The 27117-nt window shown below is 62.0% G+C and overlaps 2 protein-coding genes across 5 annotated transcripts; one reads left to right on the top strand and one right to left on the bottom strand.

The window, feature by feature from the left end:
- The first annotated feature begins 3904 nt into the window (after nucleotides 1-3904).
- LOC140912240 (sulfotransferase 1A1-like) lies at nucleotides 3905-10299 on the top strand. The gene is made up of 8 exons (XM_073346380.1): nucleotides 3905-4007; nucleotides 4336-4742; nucleotides 5347-5475; nucleotides 5588-5685; nucleotides 5772-5898; nucleotides 6170-6264; nucleotides 8390-8570; nucleotides 9043-10299. The coding sequence occupies exons 2-8, from the start codon at nucleotides 4562-4564 to the stop codon at nucleotides 9153-9155; spliced, it is 924 nt and encodes a 307-aa protein (XP_073202481.1). The 5' UTR covers nucleotides 3905-4007; nucleotides 4336-4561; the 3' UTR covers nucleotides 9156-10299.
- A 2394-nt stretch (nucleotides 10300-12693) lies between these two features.
- Nucleotides 12694-25126, bottom strand: LOC140912241 (uncharacterized). 4 transcript variants are annotated; one of them, XM_073346383.1, is made up of 9 exons: nucleotides 25092-25126; nucleotides 18351-18377; nucleotides 17194-17227; nucleotides 16567-16607; nucleotides 15644-15676; nucleotides 15356-15400; nucleotides 14712-14739; nucleotides 14494-14561; nucleotides 13165-13303 (listed from the first exon to the last, which is right to left on the bottom strand). In XM_073346383.1, the coding sequence occupies exons 1-9, from the start codon at nucleotides 25096-25098 to the stop codon at nucleotides 13254-13256; spliced, it is 333 nt and encodes a 110-aa protein (XP_073202484.1). In that variant the 5' UTR covers nucleotides 25099-25126; the 3' UTR covers nucleotides 13165-13253. The 4 variants fall into 4 exon arrangements, with proteins under 4 accessions (XP_073202482.1, XP_073202483.1, XP_073202484.1 ...); XM_073346381.1 differs by lacking the exon at nucleotides 14712-14739 and having other exon boundaries at nucleotides 12694-13303; XM_073346384.1 differs by lacking the exon at nucleotides 15356-15400.
- Nucleotides 25127-27117: the final 1991 nt, after the last annotated feature.

Raw genomic sequence — 27117 nt, forward strand, 5'->3', positions numbered from 1 at the left:
CGGATGCGCTGTCCCGGAGAGGGGGCCCCGAACTTCCCCAGGTCACTGGTCACAGTGACCCCGCTCCGTTCAGTCTCGAAGGGGGGAGAGATGTGACTCAGCAGGGAGGGGGGAGTGTTGACCTGGGAATGTGCCCTGGGGAGGGGAGACCTGAGAGCCTGTCCCCTGAGCCGGGAGGGGGAGGTAACACCTCTGCCCAGGAATGTGGACAGAGGCTGCAGGAGGGGGCCTGCTGGGGGGGTTTAGTTTCAGTTTGGGGCTGGGTGGAGGAACGCAGGGAACCCCAGGGCTGGGGTCTGAGCTCCCTGCTCCTCCAGAAGGACTTGACTGAGGGGTCCTGGGTGTACCCACAAGCTCTGTTGTGGACTGTGTTCCTGTTTCCCAATAAACCTTCTGTTTTACTGGCTGGCTGAGAGTCTCAGGGAATCCCAGGAGGAGGGGTGCAGGGCCTGGACTCCCCCACACTCTGTGACGCCTCTATCATGGTGTCTTTAAAAAGTTTCCATGCAGCTTGCAGAGGTTTCACTTTTTGCGCTGTACCTTTTAATTTCTGTTTAACAAACTTCCTCATTTTTGTGTAGTCCCCCTGTCATGGACTCACAGATCGTGCCCACTCTTGGCCCTGTGCGGTGTGTGGGGGGTGCCCCTTTCAGTGAGACAGCCCTTCTCAGGGGTCCACTCTCTCTCGGGGTTCAGCCCCTCACCTCCTGGAGCCGCACCTCTCTGAGCCTTAGCATGCCTGTTTCTCGCTGTGGGCCCCCTCAGGGAGTCCCCTTGCTCTGGATCCCCGGGGCCTCCACCCCCCGCCCTCCCGAAGGGGATGATGCCACCCTGTTCTCTAGACCGGAGCGACTCTCCGCCAGCGTAAAACAGGAGGGTTATTGAGCATCTGAACTCAGCACAGGAAACTCTCCGGGCCTCAGGCCTGGCCTCCCTCAGCCCAGCACATCCTAGTCTCCCCTGCATCCAGGGGGGCTCTGCCTGAACCCTCTCTCCAGCCCTGAGCCCCCCTGCTTCCCCGCTGGGCATCCAATATCACTGGCCCCAAGCCCCACCTCTGTCCATTGTCTCCTCTCCAGGTAAACAGGGTCGTAAACAGCGTCACCTGGGCCCCCTCCCCTTTCTCCACAGCCCATTGTCCCCCCACTGGCCAGACCCGGCTGGGACTCCCGAGCTGGGCCTCCGGTTCCCCAGGTCACCCATTGCTGGGGTCTCCATTCTCCAGGCCACTGGCCGGGGTCCCAAGTTCCCTCGATGGTCCTGGGTAACCACAAACTCCCTCTCCCATCCCCTCATTAAACCTGTAGCACCCAGGGAAACTGAGTCCCACCCCCTCTGCATGCAAACCATAGGAAAACCAAGAAAATCCCCCATAGGAAACAAGGAAAAACAAGTTTCAGAGGAGCAGCCGTGTTAGTCTGTATCCGCAAAAAGAACAGGAGGACTTGTGGCACCTTAGAGACCAACACATTTATTGGAGCATGAGCTTTCGTGAGCTACAGCATCCGATGAAGTGAGCGTAGCGCATGAAAGCTCACGCTCCAATACATTTGTTAGTCTCTAAGGTGCCACAAGTCCTCCTGTTCTTTTTAAGGAAAAACAAGAAAGTCCCCCACTTCATCACACCCCCTTAGTGAAATGAAATGCTACAGGGATCTGCTCTAGGAATTGTTTCGGGAGAAGCTCTATGGCCTGTGTTACAGACATGCTAGAGCCCTGTGAAAGTAAGAGGGGTGGGGACAGGCATCCCAGCCAGGAGGTGTGGACCCTGCCTAGGGGTCCCCAGACTGGTTTAGCCTGTTCCTCCCATTGTTCAATCACAGAGCTAAATAGGTTTTATTAGGAGCCTTTTGTTAGTCAAAGTGCTCAAATGAGAGCTGAAATCCCTTGTGGTGGGTGTCACGGAGGCCCTGGGCGATGCTCTGGAACTGCTCCCTAGGAAGCCAGGCAGGACTCTGGGGAAGTCTCCTCTCGGGGAGCAGCCTGTCTGCAGGACACACAGCTCACCCGGCTTCCCCCTTCCTGGGTCTGACCTCGGAGCATTCAGCATCCTCTGCCCCTCCGGGCGCTTCCCACAGTGAGTCCGCTCAAGCGGGGTCCTAGGGGGGCCAGAGGGTCCTGCCCCTCAACTCCGCAGTCAGACATGACTCTCCGCCAGCCAGTAAAACAGAAGGTTTATTAGGAGACAGGAACATGGTCTAACACAGAGCTTGTAGGTGCAGAGAACAGGACCCCTCAACTGGGTCCATTTTGGGGGGCAGTGAGCCAGACAACTGTGGCTGGCTGCATGACCAGGAGAGCGAAGCCGTGGCTGGCTGGGGACTAGCAGAGAGGAGCCGTGGCTGGCTGGGGACTAGCAGAGAGGAGCCGTGGCTGGCCGGGGGACTAGCAGAGAGGAGCCGTGGCTGGCTGGGGGCTAGCAGAGAGGAGCCGTGGCTGGCCGGGGACTAGCAGAGAGGCACTGTGGCTGGCCGGGGACTAGCAGAGAGGAGCCGTGGCTGGCCAGGGGACTAGCAGAGAGGCACTGTGGCTGGCCGGGGGACTAGCAGAGAGGAGCTGTGGCTGGCCGGGGACTAGCAGAGAGGAGCCGTGGCTGGCTGGGGACTAGCAGAGAGGCACTGTGGCTGGCCGGGGGACTAGCAGAGAGGCGCCGTGGCTGGCCGGGGGACTAGCAGAGAGGAGCCGTGGCTGGCCGGGGGCTAGCAGAGAGGAGCCGTGGCTGGCCGGGGACTAGCAGAGAGGAGCCGTGGCTGGCCGGGGACTAGCAGAGAGGAGCTGTGGCTGGCCAGGGGCTAGCAGAGAGGCACCGTGGCTGGCCAGGGGCTAGCAGAGAGGAGCCATGGCTGGCCGGGGACTAGCAGAGAGGAGCTGTGGCTGGCCAGGGGCTAGCAGAGAGGCACCGTGGCAGGCCAGGGGCTAGCAGAGAGGAGCCGTGGCTGGCCGGGGACTAGCAGAGAGGAGCTGTGGCTGGCCAGGGGCTAGCAGAGAGGCACCGTGGCTGGCCAGGGGCTAGCAGAGAGGAACCGTGGCTGGCCGGGGACTAGCAGGGAGCAGCTGTGGCTGGCCAGGGGCTAGCAGAGAGGAACCGTGGCTGGCCGGGGACTAGCAGGGAGCAGCTGTGGCTGGCCAGGGGCTAGCAGAGAGGCACCGTGGCTGGCCAGGGGCTAGCAGAGAGGAACCGTGGCTGGCCGGGGACTAGCAGGGAGCAGCTGTGGCTGGCCAGGGGCTAGCAGAGAGGAACCGTGGCTGGCCGGGGACTAGCAGGGAGCAGCTGTGGCTGGCCAGGGGCTAGCAGAGAGGCACCGTGGCTGGCCAGGGGCCAGCAGAGCGGAATGAGCAGCTGTGGGGGGGGGGCGGGCAGCTAAAGCAAGTTCTCAGAGGGGGGAACAAGCCAGGTGCCTTCTCCCCCGGGCGGGAGGGGAGCTCCCACAGGTGCGCCTCTGAGCCCTGGGTTCTCACTGACCAGGGACTCCCCCTGTGAGTGGGGTGGGGTGGAGGGTGTCACGGAGTGTGGGGGAGTCCAGGCCCTGCACCCCTCTTCCTGGGATTCCCTGAGACTCTCAGCCAGCCAGTAAAACGGAAGGTTTATTGGACAACAGGAACACAGTCCAAAACAGAGCTTGTGGGTACAACCAGGACCCCCCAGTCAAGTCCTTCTGGGGGAGCAGGGAGCTTAGACCCCAGCCCTGGGGTTCCCTGTGTTCCTCCACCCTGCCCCAAACTGAAACTAAACCCCCCCAGCAGGCTCTCTCCTGCAGCCTGTCTTCACATTCCCGGGCAGAGGTGTCACCTCCCCCTCCCGGCTCAGGGGACAGGCTCTCAGGTCTCCCCTCCCCAGGGCACAGTCCCAGGTCAACACTCCCCCCTCTCTGCTGCGTCACATCCTCACAGAGGGAAACTGGGGGGCACAGACAAGGAACTGGTGGTTGGTTGTAGGTCTCAGGAACAGGAAGCGGACGTTCTGCCCCCCACACCCTGGTGTGGGCGTCCCGCTCACAGCGTTACGTGTATGAATCCAGCTTGTGGCATTTTCCCTAATTAATGCCGGGCGACTTCCCTCCTCTCGTTAAGAGTCTCTTTTCTACACTCAGACTCTGTGCGTGCGGGGGGTTGGGGGTTACCTCTCAGCGGCGCCCGGGGTGAGCGGTAATTGTCCCAGGTCACTGCGTGGGGGCTGGAGCCGGTTCTGGGTTGTGTCGGTGCAGAGGAACCCCTAGATATTGAACCCGGCCCTGGTGGCTGCCAGCTCCACCTGGCTGGAGGGTTACAAGTTCAGCCCCTCGTTGCGTGGCCAGCTGGACTGAAGGTAAAGGTTATTTCCTGATCTTTGTGCAGGGAGAAATCTCAGCTGCAAAGGACACGGCCAGCAGCTCCGACAGGATCAGGAGGGACCCAGCCTGCGCCTTCAGCCAGGGAGCCCTGAGGCAGCACCCCCCCGAATCCCACCTGCTCCCCTCGGCTAGGTCCCCCCAGAAACCAGTCTTCTTCCCCTGCTAGGAATCCCCCAAGGGGTCCCTACCCCTGAGCAGGGCTCCCCACCCCACCCCTTGAAGCAGGTGCCATGGCAGCGCCAAAGACCTACACTAGGGTCTTGCAAGAATCCCAGGACGTCTTCCACCGCTTCCCCCTCCAGCTGGTCCACGGGATCCCGCTCATGGAGCCCATTGCCCAGCAGTGGGGCCCCATCGAGAACTTCCAGGCCTGGCCTGACGACCTCCTCATCTCCACCTACCCCAAGGCGGGTAAGAGAGCAGACCCGGCCTCCCCCAGCAGGGGGCGCCGTAGGGAGTGGGGCAGAAGCACTTGCAGCGTGGGGAGCTGCCATATACTCCAGCCCAGCCTCTCCCATCAGGGGGCGCTGTGGGGAGGGGGCGGGGCACTGGCTGTGGGGGGAGCTCCCGGATACTCCAGCCCCGGCCTGTCCCAGCAGGGGGTGCTGTGGGGAGGGGGAGGGGCTCTGGCTGTGCGGGGAGCTTCTGGCTACTCCCGCCATGGCCTGTAGGAAGGGGGCGGGGTGCTGGTTGGGGGGCGGCTCCTGGCTACTCTAGACCTGGCCTGTCCCAGCAGAGGGCGCTGTGGGGAGGGAGGGGGTGCTGTGGGGGTGCTATAGGGAGGGGGAGGGACGCTACTCTCCCAGCAGGGGGCGCTGTGGGGAGGGAGCGGGGTGCTGTGGGGAGGGAGGGGTGCTGCGGGGGGCGCTGTGGGGTGGGAGAGGGGCGGTGCTCTCCCAGCAGGGGGTGCTGTAGCATCCTGTCCGACGACTGCCCCTTGCCAGGGGTTCTGGATCAAGCTGCCTGGGCGTGAGCAGGGATGGTGGGGTCTCTGTCTGTGACTGTCTCGCTGCAGGGACCACGTGGATGCAGGAGATCGTGGACCTGATCCTGGTCCGAGGGGAGGTGGAAAAAGCCTGCCGAGCCCCGACCCACATCCGGATCCCCTTCCTGGAGATCTGCTCCCCTCCCCCAGTGCCCTCAGGTGGGTGCTTCCGATCTACCTGCCCGGGGACAGGGCAAGGCTGCAACCCCACCACCACCTTGCTGGGCTCCCCCCGCAGGGCTGACGCCCCCTCTGGTCCCGTCTCTCGCAGGTGTGCAGCAGCTGGCGAATGTTCCTCCCCCCCGAGTCATCAAGACCCACCTGCCCTTCCAGCTGGTTCCCAAGTCCTTCTGGGAGAACAGATGCAAGGCAAGAGACACCCCCCCCGGTCCCCCAACAGCCCTGCCGGTACCCCTAAATCCCAACCCACAGTCACGTTGTTCTCTCTTCCCCAGGTGATCTACGTGGCCCGAAATGCCAAGGATAACTTGGTCTCGTATTACTTCTTTGACCAGATGAACAAGACACAGCCCGAGCCAGGGCCCTGGGAGCTCTATCTGCAGAAGTTCATGGATGGGAAACGTTAGTACTGGGCGAGAGGGTTCAGAGGCCCCATGGCACCCCACCTCCCTCCCCACCCCTTCTTAGGCTGTGGGGGCCCTAAGGGATTGTGGGTGTGAGGAAGCTCCCTTGGTTCCAGACCTGTTGGGGTATACGGACCGGTCCTTACCTGCTGGGGGAGGCTAGCAAGGAATTCTGGCAGGAGTCCGTATGGTGACCACACCAAAGGTCACATCCTATGACCTCTGCCCAAGGGATTAGGGTCATGTCAGCTTGGCCTTTCTCCCCACAGTGGCCTGGGGCTCGTGGTATGACCACGTCTGTGGATACTGGGCTGAACGGGCCAATCACCGCATCCTCTACGTCTTCTATGAGGACATGAAAGAGGTGAGTGTGGAAGGATGGGACGGGGGGCAAGGGGCAAGTCACGCTGCCCAGGGGTCTTAGCATGACAGAGTCGTGTCTGGCCCCACCGTGGGTCAGTTCCCTGAAACCACCAGCCTCTGGAAGGGTACAACCTCTGCCGCCCCAGCCTCCGTGGGGCTCACTCTGTCCAGGTTAGCGAGTGGCTGGTGCACACCCTGGCCCCTTGGAGCCCCTCTCTGGAGTTACCAGCCCCGATCCTCTGCACACTCCCAGCGCTTCCAGACCCCAGAGTCAGAACCCACCGGCTGGTAAAATCCCCCCTCTGGATCCCCGCTCCCCTTTGTGCCGCACTTCGATGCAGTGACAGTGAGAACCACGAGAAGTTTAGCATCAAAGAAGAGGGCGTCAAGCGATAGAATGAGAATACTGGAAATAGTTACATAACCTGCTTTCTATGCCTCAGTTGACTCACAAGGCGTTCCCCTGCCTGTCTCCTGCAAGATCGTTAATTCCAAGTCCTTCTCCCAGCATTTTCATTCAGTTTGGCTGAAATCACATCTCAAAAGATCAAGCTCGCTGGTAGCTTCTCCTCACAGACTGAGGGAATAACTTAGGGGTGGCCAGACGTACCCAGCCGCACACAACAATCTTCAGATGTTTAAGAGCTTGGGAGTGTGTGCCAGGGCTTCAGCCCTGTGGGGCTCACCTGTCGAGACTTGGGGCTTCAGCTCTGCGGGGACAGGGAGTCTCAGGGCTTCAACCCTGCTCCAGTGGAAGCCCCGAGCCCCGACAGGCATGCCGTGTGTGGGGGGGTGAAGCCCCGAGATCCTTCTCCCCAGTGGGCAGAAGCCAGAAGAGATGCGTGGAGGGGCATGTGGGCTCACCTCCCCCGCCCAGTGAGAAGCCATCAGGCCCAGACGGCATCATCCAAGAGTTCTGAGGAAACTCGAATATGAAACGGCAGAACTGCTAAATGTGGCATGTTACTTATCACTCACATCAGCCTCTGGACCAGCGGACGGGAGGGCAGCTAATGTGACTCCGATTTTTAAGAGAGGCTCCAGCGGCGATTCTGGCAATCACAGGCCGGGAAGCCTGACTTCAGTACCGGGCAAGCTGGTTGAAACTCTAGTGAAGAACAGAATTTATCAGACACCGAGATGCACATGATCTACTGGGGAAGAGTCAACACTGTGTCTGTAAAAGGAAATCGTGCCTCACCAATCTACTAGAGTTCTTTGTGGGGGTCAGGAAACACGTGGACAAGGGGAATCCAGTGGATCTAGTGTACCTGGACTTTCCGGGTAGTTCTACACTGCCATAAAACGCCCCTGGGGGGCTCGTGTCGCTGACTGAGGCTGATCATGGGGCTTGGACAAGACACCAACTTGTCTGGGGTATCCCCCGGAAGCAGAGCATAAGTTTGGAATACAGACAGTATAGAGCCAATACTGATAACTTTAAATACAAAAACAATACATGCAGACAAACAGCATAATCCTAACCAGCCAACCATCACCTCGTCTTAGACACCTTATTTGACCCCTTTTGTACAAGATTTGGTGCCACTACAGGACCTTGCAACAATGTTCTATACGGTCCCAGTTCAAGTCAATAACGTCACAGAGCCCGAGTCAGCTGACGCAGGCCAGCTGCAGGTATTTTACTGCAGCGGAGACGCTCACTCAGAAAGCCTTTCGCAAGCCCCTCACCAAAGGCTCTTAAGCCAAGTGAGCTGTCCTGGGATAAGAGGGAAGCGCCTCTCGTGGATCAGTAACTGATTAAAAGGCAGGGAACAAAGGGCAGGAATAAATGGTCAGTTTTCACAGTGGAGAGGAATAAATAGTGGGGTCCCCCAGGGGTCTGTCCTGGGCCCAGCCCTGCTCAACATATTAATACATTATCTGGAAAAAGGGGTAACCAGTGAGGTGGCAAAGTTCAGTGTCTATACATAACTCGTTACCTAGTGCCATATGCCCATGTCCAGTGCAACACAGGCTTACATTAAAGACCTCACACCACGTCCTTTGGCGAACTTCTGTGTAGCTACCAGACCCAAGGGATCCCTGTAACCCTTATGCACCCCTGGGCCCTCAGCCAGTTGCCATCAAGAGGCCGTTGGATCAGCATCCTTCTCCCTCACCAGGACCCGGCCCGGGAGATCCGCAGGGTCATAGACTTCTTGGAGGTGGAGCTGCCTCCAGAGGTGGTGGAGAAAATCGTCCAACAAACGTCCTTCCAGATCATGAAGGAGAACCCCATGGCCAACTATAGCAGTATCCCCAGCGTCATCTTCGACCAGACCATCAGCCCCTTCATGCGCAAGGGTGAGCGGAGGGGGAGGGGGACCTGGGGATTGTGGGGACCCCTTACCCCACTGGCTTTGTCTGGAAAGTTCCCTATACACTGCTCCGTGGCCCCCTGGAACGGGGCCTAGGAGACTTGCCCAAGGTACTCTGGGTAATGCCTGCTTGGGCTGAAGCCTTGCCTTATTACCCATAGTCCCTTGTGGGGGGCCATGCTCACTTGGCATTAGCGCCCCGTAAGGTCACAGGTGGGGGGGGGTCGTGTCCTTTCGGCTCTTCCCAGGGATTCTGGGTAACTCCTGTTGGGCTGGGTCCCCATGGCATTCTTCCCGGCAGTCCTGTCCTGTGACCCAGCTGGCTGCGGGGCACGGTATGGAGGGGGGGCGCTCCCTGGAGCTGGGGTCCCCTGGCTGGGGGTGGAAGGCACTTCCTGGGGAAGGGGCGGCTGCTGCTGGTGAGGGGTCTCCCCGCTGATACCCCCTCTCCTCCCCAGGCGAGGTTGGCGACTGGAAGAACCATTTCACCGTGGCACAGAGCGAGGCATTCGACGCCCATTACCAGCGCCGCATGGAGGGGACCGGCATGCACTTCCGGACCCAGATCTAGGGCCCGCCTCGCAGGTGCGGACAGCCTCCCCGCCCCTGGGAACAGCGCTGCAATAAAAGTTTATCTCCTGACCCGCAGACATTGTGATACCTGGGAGGGCGTGTCCCAGAGATGGGAGTGGGGGCTGGTGCCTCAGGAAACTTCCCCTTCAGCCCGAGACAGGATGTGCCCACAATTGCCCCCCCCATCCCCCTCCGCCCCCCCCCCCCGAGTATCCCTCCCGTCCCCTGGGGCACAGGTGCTGCTTGGAGGGTGAGTCGCACCACAGAGAGCTCACCCGCAGACCGATATCAAGCCGGGGGGGGGGGGGGGAGAGAGAGAGAGGCTGCATTTCCTCCATGGGGCTGTGTAAATAGCAATGAACTCAGGGTTGTTCGCTGTGAGCCAGGGAAAGGGAAAAGGGACTTGGCTGGGAGGCCCTGCCAGCACCACAGGAAAAGCTGGCAACTCTGGGGGGACAGATTCCATGGGGCTGGGGGGGTCTCTGCATTCTCCTCGTCCTCAGAGCCGCTAGCAAGGTCAGGAGTGTAACCCTTTGACCTGAGCAGCTAGCCAAAAATCCAGCAGCTTGTTCCTGTGAGGAGGAGAAATCGGTGGCAGTCGGGGATTTCTTTGATGCAATTTTGTTTATTTACAAACTGTACAAAGTCCTGCGTTGCGGAACGCAGAGAGATTCATGTGACGAAGTGGGACTGTTCTTAATGTTTCCTCTGAATAGTGTGGGGGTGCCTCAGTTTCCCCTAGGCAGTTCTTAAGTATCTAGGGGTGGAGTAAGGGTGTATGATCATTGCAGAGCCCTAGAGGGCAGGTGTGTGCAGGGGTCTGGACACAGAGAATGGCCGACACCCTGTTTCCTGGCCACTGTTGGCCTGGGCCCTTCCCCCCTGCCAGGTGAGAGCTGAAGGGTTAGAGAACAAAGGAATCAGGTGACCACCTGGCCCGGGAAATGGACAAAGCCCAGAGGAGGAGGGGCTGGGGGGAGTTTCAGTTTGGGGCTGTCTGGGACATGGAGTGAAGGGCAGACGGGGTTGCTGGCTCACGGCCCCCCAAAATGGACCCAGTTGAGGGGTCCCGTTCTCTGCACCTGCAAGCTCTGTTTTAGACCATGTCCCTGTTGTCTAATAAACCTCTGTTTTACTGGCTGGCTGAGAGTCCCGTCTGACTGCGGAGTTGTGGGGCAGGACCCTCTGGCTTCCCCAGGACCCGGCCTGGGCGGACTCGCAGTGGGGAAGCGCACGGAGGGGCAGAGGATGCTGAATGCTCCGAGGTCAGACCCAGGAAGGTGGAAGCCGGGTGAGCTGTAAGAAAAGGAGGACTTGTGGCACCTTAGAGACTAACCAATTTATTAGAGCATAAGCTTTTTGTGTGTCCTGCAGACAGGCTGCTCACAGAAAGGCGACTGCCCCAGAGTCCTGACTGGCTTCATGGGGAGCAGTTCCAGAGCATCGCCCGGGGACTCCGTGACAACTCAGATACCAGGAAACCGGGGGGTTTATTTGCTCAGAGCACCAAGACCGCTCTTCTAAGCCTGCACCCCCAACCAAAACCTCTCCGCCTGTTTCTTCAGGGGCAGACACTGCACTGCCGGCTGCTCCCTCAGGCTGGCTCTGACTCTCGCAGGCCTGGTCTCCACGAGGAATTTTCTTCGGCATAGCAACAGCCCTCAGAGGTGTGAAAATCTACACACTTGAGAGATGCCGGTATACCAACCTCAGCCCCAGCGTAGGCAGCGCTAGGTCGACGGACTAATTCTCCAAGCGCCTGGCTACTGCCTCTCGGGGAGGTGGATGCCTACGCGGATGGGCGAAGGCCTGGCGCACACAGCGTCTTCACTGACGCGCTGGTTAGATAAGTCCCCAGCCTTTCAGTTTTGTGTCTGTTCTGGCTTCTCACAGCCACCAGTGGCCCCTACCCAAAACCATCCTCAGCACCGTTCTCGGGCAGGCTGCCTTCTCCTTTGGTCCTGCCCTGGCAGCCACTAACCGAAGGGGGAGTTCACAGCCGTCAAGCTCAATTGAAATCAACCCCGAAGGAGGTTTCACCCTTCAGCAGTACTGCACCCCGGTGAAATGGACTAGCCACCCCCTGGGAAAGGCCCCCCACCCCGACACACTTACGCAGGTCTGTAACTTCCCCCCTTGACTTCAGAGTGACAAACGCGTCAAAGGGGATAGTCAGGTGCTCAGAGTGACACGCGGCCTTAAGCAGGTGCACGATCAAGGGCTAAAACTGTTTTCTTACTAAAACCTGCTCTTGCTGGCATAAAATAGAGCAGGGCCTTATGCTGGGGTGGTGCTGAGCTCATCGTAGAGATGCTCGTTGCTAGTTCAAACTGGAATTGTTCTGGGCCATTCTCTGGCCTGCGCTATACAGACTAGACGCCAGGGGTCTCTTCTGGTCTTGGCAATCTATGGGTGAAGCCCTGGCACTTGCCTTTTGCAGCGGAGTTGAGCCTTGTAAGTGTGAAACTTCTTAGCAGAAAACATCTCCATGTAAAATCTACAAACCCACTCTCCTTCAGAAACCTGATTAAAGGCGCTAGGACCAGACACTACAGCCCCGTCGGCAATTTCACACCATCAGCGGGAAAAAACACATGAAAATTGGTTGAAATTTTAAGACAATTTTGTACAATGACAATTGTTACCCACCCCGGACTCAGCTGAGGAGCTCTAGAGACGGCACCAGCTGGCGGGGCCCTGGTGCCGCTTTGGCCCCACACCCAGAACTGGGCCAGGCCCGGGGGCTGAGTGCCAGCAGGGATACAGCGAATAATCGTGTGCGCGTCAGCTGGGTCAATACTAATAGCACAAAGCAGTCAAGACTCTAGTGCACACAAGGCCTTAGGGCAGCCTGCCTGGGGCCGTGTGTTGTCATTCGCAGTATCGGTTCCCAGCCAATGGGAGCTGCAGAGCCGGCACTCGGGGCGGGGGCATCGCTTGGAGCCTCCCTGGCCGCCCCTGCACCTAGGAGCCGGAGGGACGTGTCACCACTTCCCGAGAGCTGCATGGACCCGGGAAGGGAGCCTGTCAGTCCCGCCTCGACCCAACTTTTAATGGCCCGGTCAGCAGTGCAGGGGGTGGAGCCAGCATGGGGCAGGAGGCAGGGCAGTGTGGGGCCAGGGGTTGGGGCAGAGGAGGGGCCAGCACAAGGAAGGGAGTGGGGCAGTGCAGGGCAGGGGTGGGGCCAGCACGGGGCGGGAGGTGGGCAGGGGGTGAGTCAGGGGCGGGGCCGGCACAGGGCAGGGATGGGGCTGGCGGTAGGCAGGGGGCCATGGGGGGGCAGAACTGTGGGGCAGTGGGGAGTTACGGGGGGGCCCACAGAGGGTTACAAGATGAAGCCCATGATGGGGGGAGGGAGCAGGGGGTCACGGGGAGGGGTCGTGGGGAGGGCTGATGGGGCAGGAGAGCAGGGCAGGGCCATACAAGGGAGCAGAGAGCAGGCTCATGGGGAGACATTCAGCGGGGTCCAGAGCAGCCAGCAGTTTGGGGGACGGTAACACCGTCGCTGAGAACACAGACACCACCGGGGGCAGGCAGAGGTTGAGGGGCAAATCCCCGGTTTATTGGGACGGTTTTATGCTCACACCGTGATCCCAGGTGTAGACAGAGACAGGGGCCCCGGCACGGGGGTGGATTTGGAGCGAATCCCCGGGTTCACCAGGAAGGTTCACACACACACACATATTCACAAGCCCGTAAACAATGGGGGAGGCTGCGGGCGAGTTAGGCCCGGGGGAGGCGTGGGGAAGACGATAGGTCTGTGCCTTCCCCCCTCCTGCACAGGGCTGGGCAAATCCCCTCTGCAGCTCGCCTTCCGGACCGGGCCGCACGGGCCAAGCCAGACCTGGTGTTCAAATTAGAGAGCCCTTTCCCCAAGAGCCCAGCCCCTGTGCTGTGGGGCAGCCGGCTTGGCCCCGCTGGGGAGCCCAGCCCCTGTGCTGTGGGGCGGCGAGGACCACAGCTCCTTAGCTGGGGCTCTCCCAGGTACTGAACATGGGTCGTGCTGCGCCCCCTCCCAAGAGCCCCCACCCGCAGCCCCAGGGAGGGACCTGCCGGGGGGCAGAGCTGCAGGCGGCCGGTCCCCAGCCCCACACGGCTACGGCACGTTGACATAGTCGGAGTCAGCCGTCTGCTCATCCAGCGAGGCTGCGAGGGAGAGAGAGAGAGAGAACGGTGGGCTCAGCCCCAGGGAGAGGGGTGCAGGCGTCGGGACATGGGGCTGGGGGTCCCCGCCGGCCCGGGGGGCTATGGCTGCCTGGTGCGCCCAGCCTGGGGCTTCTTTCCACGGGCACAGCAGAAAGTGCGTGTCCGGGGCCTGCGGGGTCAGGGAGAGTCCCACGGGGCCTGGGGGCGGCTGGGTCACGCTCGGGGGGTGGGGTGGGGCTCAGGGGGCAGAGCTCTAACAGGGTTTCGGCTCCTTGTCGTCCACGTTCGCGTAGGAGACATTTTCACCTGCCCGGGAGAAAGGAAGGGGACTGTGGGTGAGGGACGCGTGCGCGGGGGCAGGACTGGCGCCCTCGGGTAGGGCAGGAAATGTTCCCCGCGGGACTCCGGAGGGGGCAACGTGCAGAGTCCCCCTCGTGCGTGCGAAAGGGAGCCGTGGGCCCACGCTCGCCAGGGCAAGTCACACAGCGGCTCCTCACAGGCGGGGCGTGAAGGCGGGACCCCCAGCTGCCAGCGCCGGCGTGAAAGGACTGGCCCCCCGACCCCAGCTGGGAGCAGCCGCAGCCTCGTGAGCCGGTCGCATGGAGCAGCCGCTCGGGGGGCAGGTTCCCACCCAGGGGACAATGCACAAGCCAGGCAATGCACACGCAGGAGTCACGCACTCACACGCACACGGGCTGCGCACACACTCATTCACACTCGCGCCAGGCGTGCACACACGCACACGGGCTGCACGCACACTCATTCACACTCCCGCCAGGCGTGCACACACGCACACGGGCTGCACACACACTCATTCACACTCACGCCAGGCGTGCACACACGCACACAGGCTGCACACACACTCATTCACACTCACGCCAGGCATGCACACACGCACACAGGCTGCGCGCACACTCATTCACACTCGCGCCAGGCATGCACACACGCACACGGGCTGCACGCACACTCATTCACACTCACGCCAGGCGTGCACACACGCACACGGGCTGCGCGCACACTCATTCACACTCGCCCCAGGCGTGCACACACGCACACGGGCTGCACGCACACTCATTCACACTCGCGCCAGGCGTGCACACACGCACACGGGCTGCACACACACTCATTCACACTCACGCCAGGCGTGCACACACGCACTAGGGCATATGCACACACACGCACGCACTTACCCTTGCCGCGACTGGGGCCTTTCTGCTTGTGGGGCCTGGTTCTCTCGGCCTCCAATGGAAGCACCTCCCTGCAGATGGGGAGGAGCAGAGGGGTGACCATGCGGGATGGGGCAGGGGCCCAGCCCCAGGGAAATGTGCTCAGGAAGGGGTCAGGCCCTACACTCCCACCCGGCAGCTCACCCTGTGTCCCCCCCTGCGCGCAGCCCCCCAGTACTCACAGATACTCCTTTTCCTTCTCCTCGGAGCCTGCAAAGCACAAGGCACAAGAGCGGGCTGAGAGGCCGTCAGCACCCGCACACAGCACCCCGCCCCAGGGCGAGCCATCCCAAAGCTGCCCCCCCGGCAATGTAACGTGGGGCACTGGCCCAGCCTGTGGCCATCTGGGTTCAGGTGTGGGGCGCTCCCCATGGCTCAGCGTGGGCCAAACTCACCCCCCCATGGCTTCCCCCAGGCCCAAGGGGCCTTTGCTGATGTGTCCTTAGTGGGGAACATTCCCACTTGGGGCTGTTGGTAACCCAGGAGACCCCAAAACACTGCTTTAGAGGGATCTAAGGTGGGGAGCGTGGGGTGTCTCCATGGGGGGCAAGGTCTCTTTTCGGGCAGTGGGTGGGGCAGGGTCTCTATGGGGCAGAGCAGTGGGGCAGGATCTCTTTGGGGGCAGGGCAGTGGGATAGGGTCTCTATGGGGTAGGGCAGTGGGGCAGGGTCTCTGTTGGGGGCAGGGGAGTGCAGCAGGGTCTCTATGGGGGCAAGGGGTGTGGCAGGGTCTCTATGGGGTAGAGCAGCGGGGCAGGGTCTCTATGGGGCAGGGCAGTGGGGCAGGGTTTCAAAGGGGGTCCGGCTGCAGTTCATGTCTCACTTACTTCCCCCCTCGGCTCCCTCCAGATTCACATAGTTCTCCTCTGAGTCTGAGAGAGAGAGACGCAACCTGAGTCGCCTGGCCCCATGACCCGGGGGGCAGATCAAAGTGCCCCCGCCCCACCCCGCTCTCCCATTCCCTCCCCCCTAAACCCCTCCCGCTGGGACTCCTGCCAACCTCAGCCTCCCCCCGCAGCGCTGGGCTGGAGACGGGACTTGGGGTGCAGAGCCAGGAGGGCCCCGCCCGTCGCGTCCTGCCCCCCACCCCCCCACCCCCCGGCCCCAGCACTCACTGATGTTCACGTAGCTCCCGTGGCTGTCCACGTCTGCTGAGAAACACAGGGGGTTAGAGACAGACACCGGACTGCTGCCAGCCCAGTGGGGGAACAGCGGGGAGGGGGCGGGCGCAGACTGCTGGCTGGCACTGCCTGGTGCTCCCCTGTGACGAAGTGGGACTGTTCTTAATGTTTCCTCTGAATAGTGTGGGGGTGCCTCAGTTTCCCCTAGGCAGTTCTTAAGTATCTAGGGGGTGGGGTAAGGGTGTATGATCATTGCAGAGCCCTCGAGGGCAGGTGTGTGCAGGGGTCTGGACACAGAGAATGGCCGACACCCTGTTTCCTGGCCACTGATGGCCTGGGCCCTTCCCCCCTGCGAGGTGAGAGCTAAAGGGTTGGAGAACAAAGGAATCCGGTGACCTCCTGGCCAGGGAAAGGGACAAAGCCCAGAGGAGGAGGGGCTGGGGGGAGTTTCAGTTTGGGGCTGGCTGGGACATGGAGTGAAGGGCAGACGTGGTTGTCTGGCTCACTGCCCCCCAAAATGGACCCGGCTGAGGGGTCCGGTCTCTGCACCTACAAGCTCTGTGTTAGACCATGTTCCTGTCGTCTAATAAACCTTCTGTGTTACTGGCTGGCTGAGAGTCACGTCTGACTGCAGAGTTGGGGGGCAGGACCCCCTGGCTTCCCCAGGACCCCGCCTGGGCGGACTCGCTGGGGGAAGCGCACGGAGGGGTGGAGGAGGCTGAATGCTCCAAGGTCAGACCCAGGAAGGTGGAGCCGGGGGAGCTGTGTGTCCTGCAGACAGGCTGCTCCCCGAGAAGAGACTGCCCCAGAGTCCTGCCCGGCTTCCTGGGGAGCAGTTCCAGAGCATCGCCCGGGGACTCCGGGACAACGCCCCACCCAGCATGGGCCGGGTCTCCATTCCCCCAGACCCCACTCACCAGTGCCAGATTCCCGGGCCTGCTTCAGGGACTCAAAGACCCTGTGGGGAGGAAGAAGTGGGGTCAGAGCGAGGTGCTTCCCGTCCTCCCCACCCCAGCTGGGACCCCCTCCTCTTCCTGTCCCAGCCAGGACCCTCACTCCTCCCTAGCCGGGACACCGTCCTCTTCCCGCCCAAGCTGGGACCCCTCTCCACAGCTGGGAACCCCTCCCTTCCCCAGCACAGTTGGGACCCCCTCCCCGCCCCAGCCAGGACCCCCTCCCCTCCCTAGCTGGGACCCCCTCCTCTTCCTACCCCAGCCAGGACCCCCACTCCTCCCTAGCTGGGACTCCCTCCTCTTCCTGCCCCAGCCAGGACCCCCACTCCTCCCTAGCTGGGACATCCTCCTCTTCCCACTCAAGCTGGGACCCCCTCCCCTTCCTAGCTGGGACCCCCTCTCCCCAGCCAGCACCCTCCCAGCTAACTGGGACTCCGCACCAATTACCCAGCTCCTGCTTAGGGATGTGACCTCTAGACAGAGCATCTCTCCCAGGGCTGGGGAAGGTCTCAGGGGAGCCGGGGCAAGGCCCATGGGGGAGCAGTGTGGGCGGAGGGGGAGCCCAGGTGTGGCCAGGGATTTGACACTTACGGGGTCTGCCGCGACTCTGTCCGCGGGGCAGGAGCTGTGAGGAGAGAGGGGGAGAGACGGTGACTCCCCCGCACAGACACCCCACCCCCACCCCGCACATGGGGGCACAGCAGCAGGCCGGGCAGGCTCTATGCCAGACGCTGGCTGCCACGTCTGGGTCCTGGCCGCCAGGGCAGTTCTGTCCCATTCTGCCGCGCTGCAGGGTGGTGGCAGCAGTGGGGAGCTGTAGAGCCGGGGGGGTCTCCGCAGGGCCTTTCAGGCCTGTTATCTTGGGCGGGTGTGTCTCAGGGGCGTGTATTGTGGGGGGTGCGATGCGGGGTGCATGTCTGGGGGTGCGTAGTGCAGGGTGCGATGCAGGGTGCGTGTCTCGGGGTGCATAGTGCGGGGGTGCCATGCGGGGTGCGTGTCTGGGTGTGCGGGGTGCGTGTCTGGGGGTGCGTAGTGCAGGGGTGCCATGCGGGGTGTGTGTCTGGGGGTGCATAGTGCGGGGGTGCCATGCGGGGTGCGTGTCTGGGGGTGCATAGTGCAGGGGTGCGATGCGGGGGGTGTGTCTGGGGGTGCGTGTCTCAGGGTGCATAGTGAAGGGTGCCATGCGGGGTGCGTGTCTCAGGGTGCATAGTGCAGGGGTGCAATGCGGGGTGCGTGTCTCGGGATGCATAGTGCGGGGGTGCCATGCGGGGTGTGTGTCTGGGGGTGCGGGGTGCGTGTCTCGGGGTGCATAGTGCGGGGGTGCCATGTGGGGTGCGTGTCTGGGGGTGCATAGTGCGGGGGTGCCATGCGGGGTGCATGTCTCAGGGTGCATAGTGCAGGGGTGCGATGCGGGGTGCGTGTCTGGGGGTGCATAGTGCAGGGGTGCGATGCGGGGTGCGTGTCTGGGGGTGCATAGTGCGGGGGTGCCATGCGGGGTGCGTGTCTCAGGGTGCATAGTGCAGGGGTGCGATGCGGGGTGCGTGTCTGGGGGTGCGGGGTGCGTGTCTGGGGGTGCATAGTGCAGGGGTGCGATGCGGGGTGCGTGTCTGGGGGTGCATAGTGCGGGGGTGCCATGCGGGGTGCGTGTCTCGGGGCTGCGTGTCTCTGAGGCGTGTCACACGGGGGTGCGCCGCGTGTCCCAGGGTTGCCCGGGATGTTTGGTCTCCGTCTGTCGCCGTGGTACTTACGAAACTGGAAATCGTCCTCGTCCTCGTCTAGAGAGAGGGGAAACAGTGCCTGTGACACCAGCCACGCAGCCCTCCACCCCCCCGGCCCCCGTCACCCGCGGGGCGCCCCGGGCCCCAGGTCACACGTCTGGGCCAGGGGCCAGGGCTGCGCTTTAGGAGAGCTGGAGACGAGCGGGAGAGGCCAGAGGAGAGCCCCAGACCCGGGCGAAGGGGCAGAGAACAGGCCTGTGTGACGATGTGACTCAGCAGGGAGGGGGGAGTGTTGACCTGGGAATGTGCCCTGGGGAGGGGAGACCTGAGAGCCTGTCACCTGAGCCAGGAGGGGGAGGGGGAGGTGACACCTCTGCCCAGGAATGTGAACAGAGGCTGCAGGAGGGGGCCTGCTGGGGGGGTTTAGTTTCAGTTCGGGGCTGGGGGGAGGAACGCAGGGAACCCCAGGGCTGGGGTCTAAGCTCCCTGCTCCCCCAGAAGGACGTGATTGAGGGGTCCTGGTTGTACCCACAAGCTCTGTTTTTGGACTGTGTTCCTGTTGTCCAATAAACCTTCTGTTTTACTGGCTGGCTGAGAGTCTCAGTGGATCCCAGGAAGAGGGGTGCAGGGCCTGGACTCCCCCACACTCCGTGACAACTGGTGGCAGCGGTGGGATCTACTGCACCCCGTGAACGGCGCTTCCTGCAGTAAGTGACTGGGGAGCAGTAAAACGAAGGGGAATCGACGGGGACCAGGCGTGCTGAAGATTCAGAGAGAGACGGTTTCGGGGGGCGGTTAACCCCTGGGAGTGTGTGACCAGAGAGAAAGACTTTTGCAGTAACAGGGTCCCCCGGGGGATTGCAGCGAGCGGTCCCAGGGGCGGAGGAGTCTGCAGCTCGACCCTGGCAAAGAGTCGGTGACCTCAAGAAGGACTGGCACACGAGGGGCTTTTCCTGGAAACCGTGGGAAGCTGCCCGGCCTGCGAGGGGCCAGCAGGGAGATGTACGCTAAACGCCTGAAGAGCGACCTGGTGGAGCTGTGCAGGCAGAGGGGGCTGCGCATCGGGAGGTCCACCAAGGAACAGCTGATTGCCCAGCTGGAGGAGAGGGATCGCTTGGATGACCCGATCCCTGTCCCTGAGGGAAGCTGCCCGGGGGACGCAGCGTGGGCCCTGGGGCCTGACCGGGCTGGGAGGGGTCAGACTGCTGCTGAGGACATCCCGAGACCCTTCCTACCTATGTCCGGGGGAGGGGTTGGGGGAAGCCCGGCGAATACCGAGGGCACCCTGACCCCGGCACCCAGCAGGGGATCCTCCCGGCGGAGCTCCCCATCCCTGGAGCGGAGGCGGCTGGAATGGGAGAGGGAGATGAAAATGAGGGAGCTGGAGGATCATGAAAAACAACGTCAACATGAGCAGGAGGAGAAGGAGAAACAACGTCAACATCAACATGAGCGTCAGGAGAAGGAGAAACAACGTCAACATGAGCAGGAGGAGAAGGAGAGGGAGCGTCAGGAGAAGGAGAGGGAGCGTCAGGAGAAGGAAAAACAAAGACAGCATGAACTGGAGCTGGCCAGGCTGAGGAGCAGTGGGGCCCCGGCTGCGGCTGCGGTGAGTGCGGGGGGACCCAAGACGGCAAGGAGCTTTGATAAGTGCTTCCTGGCCCAGCGGAAGGAGGGGGAGGACATGGATAGCTTCCTGACGGCCTTTGAGAATGCCTGTGAGCTGCACAGGGTTGACCCTGCAGACAGGCTCCAGTTCCTCACCCCCTTACTGGACCCCAAAGCCGTGGAGGTGTACAGCCGAATGACAGGGGCGGAGGCAGGGGACTATGAACTGTTCAAGCAGGCCCTGCTCCGTGAGTTTGGGCTGACCCCCGAGATGTACCGGAGAAGGTTCCGGAGTCAGCGTAAAACGCCTGAGGTCACCTACCTACAACTGGCCAACCGGATGCAGGGGTATGCCCGTAAGTGGACAGCTGGGGCCCGAGCTAAAGAGGACCTGCTGGACCTAATCGTACTGGAGCAACTGTATGATCAGTGCCCTTCCGACCTGAGGCTGTGGCTGGTGGACAAAAAGCTCGAGAACCCCCAGCACGCAGGGCAGCTGGCCGACGAGTTTGTGAACAGTCGGTCAGGGGGTAGCCGGGAGGAGTCCCAAAAGAACAGGCCCCCCCGATGCAGAGAGAGAGTCACCAGGGGGCCTCCCAGCGGGGAAATAGGGAGAACCCCCTCCCAAGGGGAACGCCTGGCGTCGGGCCCCTCCGACCTGCTCGAGGGGACCAACGTGACCTGAGCTGCTATCACTGTGGCCAGAGAGGCCACGTACGGTCCCAGTGCCCCGGGCTCAGGGACAAACTGAGCAGACCCAACCTACCCAGGGTTAACTGGGTAGGGACCCAGCTGGACGAGGGGCAGACGACCCAGGAAAGGGGGCCTACCAGTTTACCACCTGCCCCGGAGGGAAGAGTACCCCAGGCCAGCTCCACCAGAGGGCTGGAGGCTCTGGACTCAGGGTGCTCGGTTTACAGGGTGGGCGCGGGGCTGTCCCTCCGGAGAGAGTGCCTTGTTCCCCTGGAGGTGGATGGGAGGAAGGTCAATGGATACTGGGATACGGGCGCGGAGGTGACGCTGGCCCGGCCCGAGGTGGTGGCCCCAGATAGGGTGGTGCCCAACACCTATCTGACCCTGACAGGGGTGGGCGGGACCCCTTTTAAGGTGCCCGTGGCAAGGGTACACCTGAAATGGGGGGCCAAGGAGGGCCCCAAGGATGTGGGGGTACACCACCATTTGCCCACTGAAGTTTTGATGGGGGGAGACCTAGAGGACTGGCCAAGCAAGCCCCAGGCCGCCCTGGTTGTGACGCGTAGCCAGAGCCGGCGAGGGGCACTGCGCCCTGACCTCGGGGAGGGTACCACACCGGAGGCGCAGGACCCTACCCTGGTGGGGAGGGAGCGCCGAGGGGCACGGCTCAGAGAGGCGGAGGCCTCAGACCTGGCCACTGAGGGGGAACCGGGCCCCATCCCTTCCCCAGCCGCTGAGTTCCAGGCCGAGTTGAGGAAAGATCCCTCCTTGCGGAAGCTCAGGGACCTGGCCGACCTCAGTGTGGTACGGACCATGAGGAGAGGCTGCCAGGAGAGGTTCCTGTGGGAGAAGGGGTTCCTGTACCGAGAATGGGCTCCCACAAGGGAAGTAGAGTCCTGTGGGATCAGGAGGCAGCTGGGGGTCCCCCAGAAGTATCGCCGCAGGCTCCTGTACCTGGCCCATGACATCCCCCTCGCAGGGCACCAGGGAATCCGGCGCACCCGGCAGAGGTTGCTACAGAACTTTTACTGGCCCGGGGTCTTTACCACGGTCCGGCAGTATTGCCGATCCTGTGACCCTTGTCAGAGGGTGGGGAAGGCCCGGGACAAGGGGAAAGCGGCTTTGAGACCTTTGCCCATCATAGAGGAGCCTTTCCAGAAGGTGGCCATGGACATCGTGGGGCCTCTCAGCAGGACGACCCGGTCGGGGAAGAAATACATTCTGGTGGTGGTAGATTTTGCCACCCGCTTCCCCGAGGCAGTGCCCTTAGCTTCCATTGAAGCAGACACCGTGGCCGATGCGCTCCTGACCATTTTCAGCCGAGTGGGGTTCCCCAAGGAAGTCTTGACAGACCAAGGCTCCAACTTCATGTCGGCCCTGCTCCGGTGCTTGTGGGAGAAATGTGGGGTCCGGCATGACTGGGCCTCAGCGTATCACCCCCAGTCCAACGGGCTGGTGGAGAGGTTTAACGGGACGCTAAAGATGATGCTGAAAACCTTTATGAACCAGCACCCGCAGGACTGGGACAAGTACTTACCTCACCTGCTGTTCGCGTACAGGGAGGTGCCCCAGGAGTCTACCGGATTTTCGCCTTTCGAACTGTTATATGGCAGGAGGGTGAGGGGCCCCCTGGACCTGATGAGAGACGAGTGGGAGGGGAAGGCCACTCCCGATGGAGAGTCAGTGGTGGAGTATGTCCTGATCTTCCGAGAGAGACTGGCTGAACTCATGGGCCTGGCCAGGGAGAATCTGGCCAGAGCCCAGAGGAAGCAGAAGGTCTGGTATGACCGCACGGCACGGGCCCGTGCCTACGCCACCGGGGATCCGGTGATGGTTCTCATCCCAGTGAGAAAGAACAAACTACAGGCCGCCTGGGAGGGCCCTTTCAAGGTCGTCAAGCAGCTCAATGAGGTAAACTATGTGGTGGAGCTGTCGAACCGGGCACACCACCGCCGGGTGTACCATGTGAATATGATGAAGCCATATTATGCCAGGGGGAATGTGGTGTTGGCCGTGTGTGGACAGTGGGAAGAGCAGGGAGATGACCCTTTTGTAGATCTATTCCCTGGGACCAGAGCTGGTTTCCCCCTGGAAACAATTCCCCTCTCGGATCAGCTAACCCCTGCCCAGCAAGCTGAGGTCAGGGAGGTGCTGCATCCGTACCGACAGCTGTTTTCCAACCAGCCTGGACGCACTAATCTGACTGTCCACCGGGTGCAGACAGGGTCGCACCTGCCGATAAGATGCTCCCCCTTCTGAGTCACAGGGAAAACTGCTCAGGACCTGGAAAGAGAGGTCCGGGACATGCTGGCTTTGGGGGTGATCCAGCCCTCTGCCAGCCCTTGGGCCTCGCCGGTGGTGCTGGTCCCCAAAAAGGACGGGTCGGTCCGGTTCTGTGTGGACTATCGGAAGCTCAATGCCATCACTGTATCTGATGCCTACCCCATGCCCAGGCCGGACGAGCTCCTAGACAAGCTGGGAGGAGCTCGGTACCTTACCACCATGGACCTTACAAAGGGCTACTGGCAAGTGCCGCTGGATGCAGATGCCCGACTGAAATCGGCCTTTATCACCCCTCTGGGGCTCTATGAGTTCCTGACCCTGCCTTTCGGCCTCAAGGGAGCGCCGGCCACCTTCCAGCGCCTAGTGGACCAGCTCCTGAGGGGGATGGAGAGTTTTGCCGTGGCGTATATTGATGACATCTGTGTCTTTAGCCAGACCTGGGAGGACCACGTGTCCCAGGTTAGACAAGTGCTGGACCGACTCCAGGGGGCTGGGCTGACTGTAAAAGCGGAGAAGTGCAAGGTGGGGATGGCGGAAGTATCTTACCTGGGCCATCGGGTGGGGAGCGGCCGCCTAAAGCCGGAACCAGCCAAGGTGGAGGTGATCAGAGACTGGCCCGCTCCCCACACCAAAAAGCAGGTCCAAGCCTTTATTGGGATGGCAGGATACAACCGAAGATTTGTGCCCCACTTTAGCGCCATCGCCACCCCCATCACGGAGCTATGCAAGAAGGGGAAGCCAGACAAGGTGGTCTGGACCGAGCAGTGCCAGGTGGCTTTCCGGGCGCTGAAGAAGGCTCTGGTCAGTGGCCCAGTTCTGGCAAACCCAGACTTTGACAAGCCCTTTGTGGTGTTCACCGACGCCTCAGACACGGGACTGGGGGCGGTGTTAATGCAGGAGGATGAAAAGGGGGAGAGACACCCCATCGTGTACCTGAGCAAGAAGTTGCTACCCCGGGAGCAACACTACGCGGCCATCGAGAAGGAGTGCCTGGCCATGGTGTGGGCCCTCAAGAAACTAGAACCCTATCTCTTCGGGCAGCACTTCACCGTCTACACCGACCACTCTCCCCTGACCTGGCTGCACCAGATGAAAGGAGCCAACGCCAAACTCCTGAGATGGAGCCTGCTCCTGCAGGATTACGACATGGACGTGGTCCACGTGAAGGGAAGTGCCAACCTGATAGCGGATGCGCTGTCCCGGAGAGGGGGCCCCGAACTTCCCCAGGTCACTGGTCAGCGTGACCCCGCTCAGTTCAGTCTCAAAGGGGGGAGAGATGTGACGATGTGACTCAGCAGGGAGGGGGGAGTGTTGACCTGGGAATGTGCCCTGGGGATGGGAGACCTGAGAACCTGTCACCTGAGCCAGGAGGGGGAGGGGGAGGTGACACCTCCGCCCAGGAATGTGAACAGGGGCTGCAGCAGGGAACCTGCTGGGTGGGTTTAGTTTCAGTTTGGGGCTGGGGAGAGGAACACAGGGAACCCCAGGGCTGGGGTCTAAGCTCCCTGCTCCCCCAGAAGGACGTGATTGAGGGGTCCTGGTTGTACCCACAAGCTCTGTTGGGGGCTGTGTTCCTGTTGTCCAATAAACCTTCTGTTTTACTGGCTGGCTGAGAGTCTCAGTGGATCCCAGGAAGAGGGGTGCAGGGCCTGGACTCCCCCACACTCCGTGACAGCCTGTGAGGGGCGGTTAAACCTGGGTGCTCAGTGCAGAGACAAGACGACTGGGGGGCCGTGCAGGTAGGTTGGGGGGGCTGGAACCAGGACGGGGTCCGTTCTGTCCCCTGAGGCAGGACAAGCAGCGATGGGCGTCGTGTGCAGTCAGGGTGCGTGAGCTCGGACGTGAGCGAACCCGGGACGGGCTGGGGGGTCCTCGTCCCTGGGGGGTTCTCGGAGCCGCTGTAGGGTTCCTGACCCTGCCTCGGCGTCGGGGCTGGACGCGGTGGTGGCCTCTCAAGGTCCTCTCCAGCCCCGCGTCTCTACGATTCTCCATCCAGCCAGCCCCCCATCTCACCCCCCTGCCCTGGGGGTGCTCACTGTCCATGCTCCTGGGGCCCACAGGAGGCCGTGGGCTTGCGGCGATGCTGGTGCCAGCAGTAGGATCAGGGGGGAACAGGAGGGTGAGTTGTGCTGGGGCCCTGCCCCAGGGTAAGGGGGTGGGGCAGACTGTCCTGCACCGGGGACTCACCTGACATGTAGCGTGGCCCCAGATCCCGAGGCAAGTCCCTGCAATACACAATGGGCAGAGGGGCAGCGTGGGGGGGCCGGGGGCAGCACCGCGGGGGTGGGGGTGGGAGACGGGGAGGGGGGTGGGGGGGGCGTAGCACTTACCTGGGGGAAACCAGCAGCTCTGCGGGGGGGGGGGGATGAGTCAGTGATGTCACCTCATTAACAAACAGCCCAACTCCCTCCCTCGCCACCCTTCCCTGCCCCTTGTACCCGCCTGCTCCCCGTCTCCCCTCCCCCGCCCCTAGCCCCAGCCCCGTCTCCCCTCCCCCCATCCCTTGTACCCCCCAGTCCCTGCCCCCCTGCCCCTAGCCCCCACCCCCGTCCCTAGCCCTAGCCCCCAGCCACCCAGGCCCGTCCCCCCGCCCTAGCCCCAGCCCCGTCCCCCCTCCCTCATCCCCATCACTCACTTCTCCGGCAGAGCCCGCAGAGCAGCAAGCAGCCACCCAGGGGATGAGCGCCAGCCCCCACCCAGCCGCTCACTGTGCCCTCGGCCCAGGCCATGGGCAGCTCTGTGGGGAGAGAAATGGGAGAGAGACGGGTTAGAACAGCAGAGACACCCCCCCTCCCCGCCCCGTGGCTGCTGCACCTGGGCTAGCCTGCAGTGCCTGCCTGGACAGAGGATGGGCCCAGACACAGCCCCCCCACAGCTGGCACAGCCCCCCAGTTCCTGGCCTGCAGTAGGCACCAGCGCCAGCCCCCAGTGATGAAGTGGGGATTTCTCTTGTTCTGTTGTATGTGAGCCTATGTGAGTCTTACTGTTTTGCATGAAGGCTGTGTGTGCCTCAGTTTCCCTGTGTATTGCACCAATGTCTAGCTGGTGAGATGTGTGACTTTTGCCGGGGTTGCTCCAGGTGCCTGCAGGGATGCTATGGCCGCCCCTTTGTCACCTGAGACCCAGGAGAGGGATGCGACCAGGGGACTCTTGGCCCAGGACTGAGGAGGAGCAATGGGCCAGGCAGCTGGAAGGATCAGTCTCGGCTGGCTTGGGTTCACAGGGAGGGCCAGAGATGGACTGGGCTGAAAGTCACTGATTTCTGTGCTAACAAGCTCTGCCCTACGCTGTGTTCCTGTCGACTAATAAACCTTCTGTTTTCCCGGCGGGCTGAGAGTCAGGTCTGACTGCGGAGTTGGGGGCAGGACCCTCTGGCTTCCCCAGGACCCCGCCTGGGCAGACTCGCTGTGGAAGCGCAAGGAGGGGCAGAGGATGCTGAATGCTCCGAGTCAGACCCAGGAAGGGGGAAGCCGGGTGAGCTGTGTGTCCTGCAGACAGGCTGCTCCCAGAGAGGAGACTCCCCCAGAGTCCTGCCCGGCTCCGTAGGGAGCAGTTCCAGAGCATCGCCCGGGGACGCCGTGACAGGTGGTGGCAGCAGCGGTGGGATGTACAGCACCTCGTGGACAGAGCATCCTGCACTAAGTGACAGGGGAGCAGTAAAACGAAGGGGGATTAGCGAGAGACGGGAGTGCTGGAGGCTCCTAGAGGTGCGGATCCAGGAGGCGGAGGAGCCTACGGCTTAACCCCAAAAGAAAGTGGACCCCTGAGAAGGGCTGTTGCCCTGAAGGGGGTTCCTCCCAGGGACCGTGGGGAGCTGAGTGACCACTTGGGAACGGCGTGGAGATGGCCTATAACCATCCCCTTAAGAAGGACATTGTAGAGCTGTGCAGAGAGAGGGCCGGACATTGGAAAGCTCCCTAAGGCACAGCTGATTGCTCAGTTGGAAGAGGAGGATCGTTCTAAGGAGCCGGTTCCTGACCCAGGTGGGGACGCGAGAGAGGCTGGGAGCAGCTGAGCGTCCGGGAGACCTGTGTCCCCGACCAGCTGGGAGTCGTCGGTGGATCTGAGACGGATGGAATTGGAGCTGGGATCGAAGGAGTCAGAGGGACCATGAGAGACGGGGAAGGCATGAGGCAGAACAGCGGGAGAGACAGCGACAGCAGGAACTGGCGATGGCTGAGCTGAGAGGCAGAAGGACCCGCCCAGGGGTGCA

This window comes from Lepidochelys kempii, chromosome 6 (assembly GCF_965140265.1).
Source record: "Lepidochelys kempii isolate rLepKem1 chromosome 6, rLepKem1.hap2, whole genome shotgun sequence".
In the NCBI taxonomy this organism is placed as follows: Eukaryota; Metazoa; Chordata; order Testudines; family Cheloniidae; genus Lepidochelys; species Lepidochelys kempii.

Excerpts from the sequence above, each read along its gene's own strand:
- LOC140912241 (XM_073346381.1), bottom strand. Across the intron at positions 14,562-15,355 it reads GGAGGGAGCCGAGGGGGGAA|GGAGGTGCTTCCATTGGAGG; the intron begins GTAAGTGAGACA and ends CCCCATCTGCAG. Across the intron at positions 13,304-14,493 it reads AGGCCCCAGTCGCGGCAAGG|CCTCGCTGGATGAGCAGACG; the intron begins GTAAGTGCGTGC and ends TCTCCCTCGCAG.
- LOC140912240 (XM_073346380.1), top strand. The coding sequence starts at position 4,562 with ATGGCAGCGCCAAAGACCTACACTAGGGTCTTGCAAGAATCCCAGGAC. Across the intron at positions 4,743-5,346 it reads CTCCACCTACCCCAAGGCGG|GGACCACGTGGATGCAGGAG; the intron begins GTAAGAGAGCAG and ends GTCTCGCTGCAG. Across the intron at positions 8,571-9,042 it reads CAGCCCCTTCATGCGCAAGG|GCGAGGTTGGCGACTGGAAG; the intron begins GTGAGCGGAGGG and ends TCTCCTCCCCAG.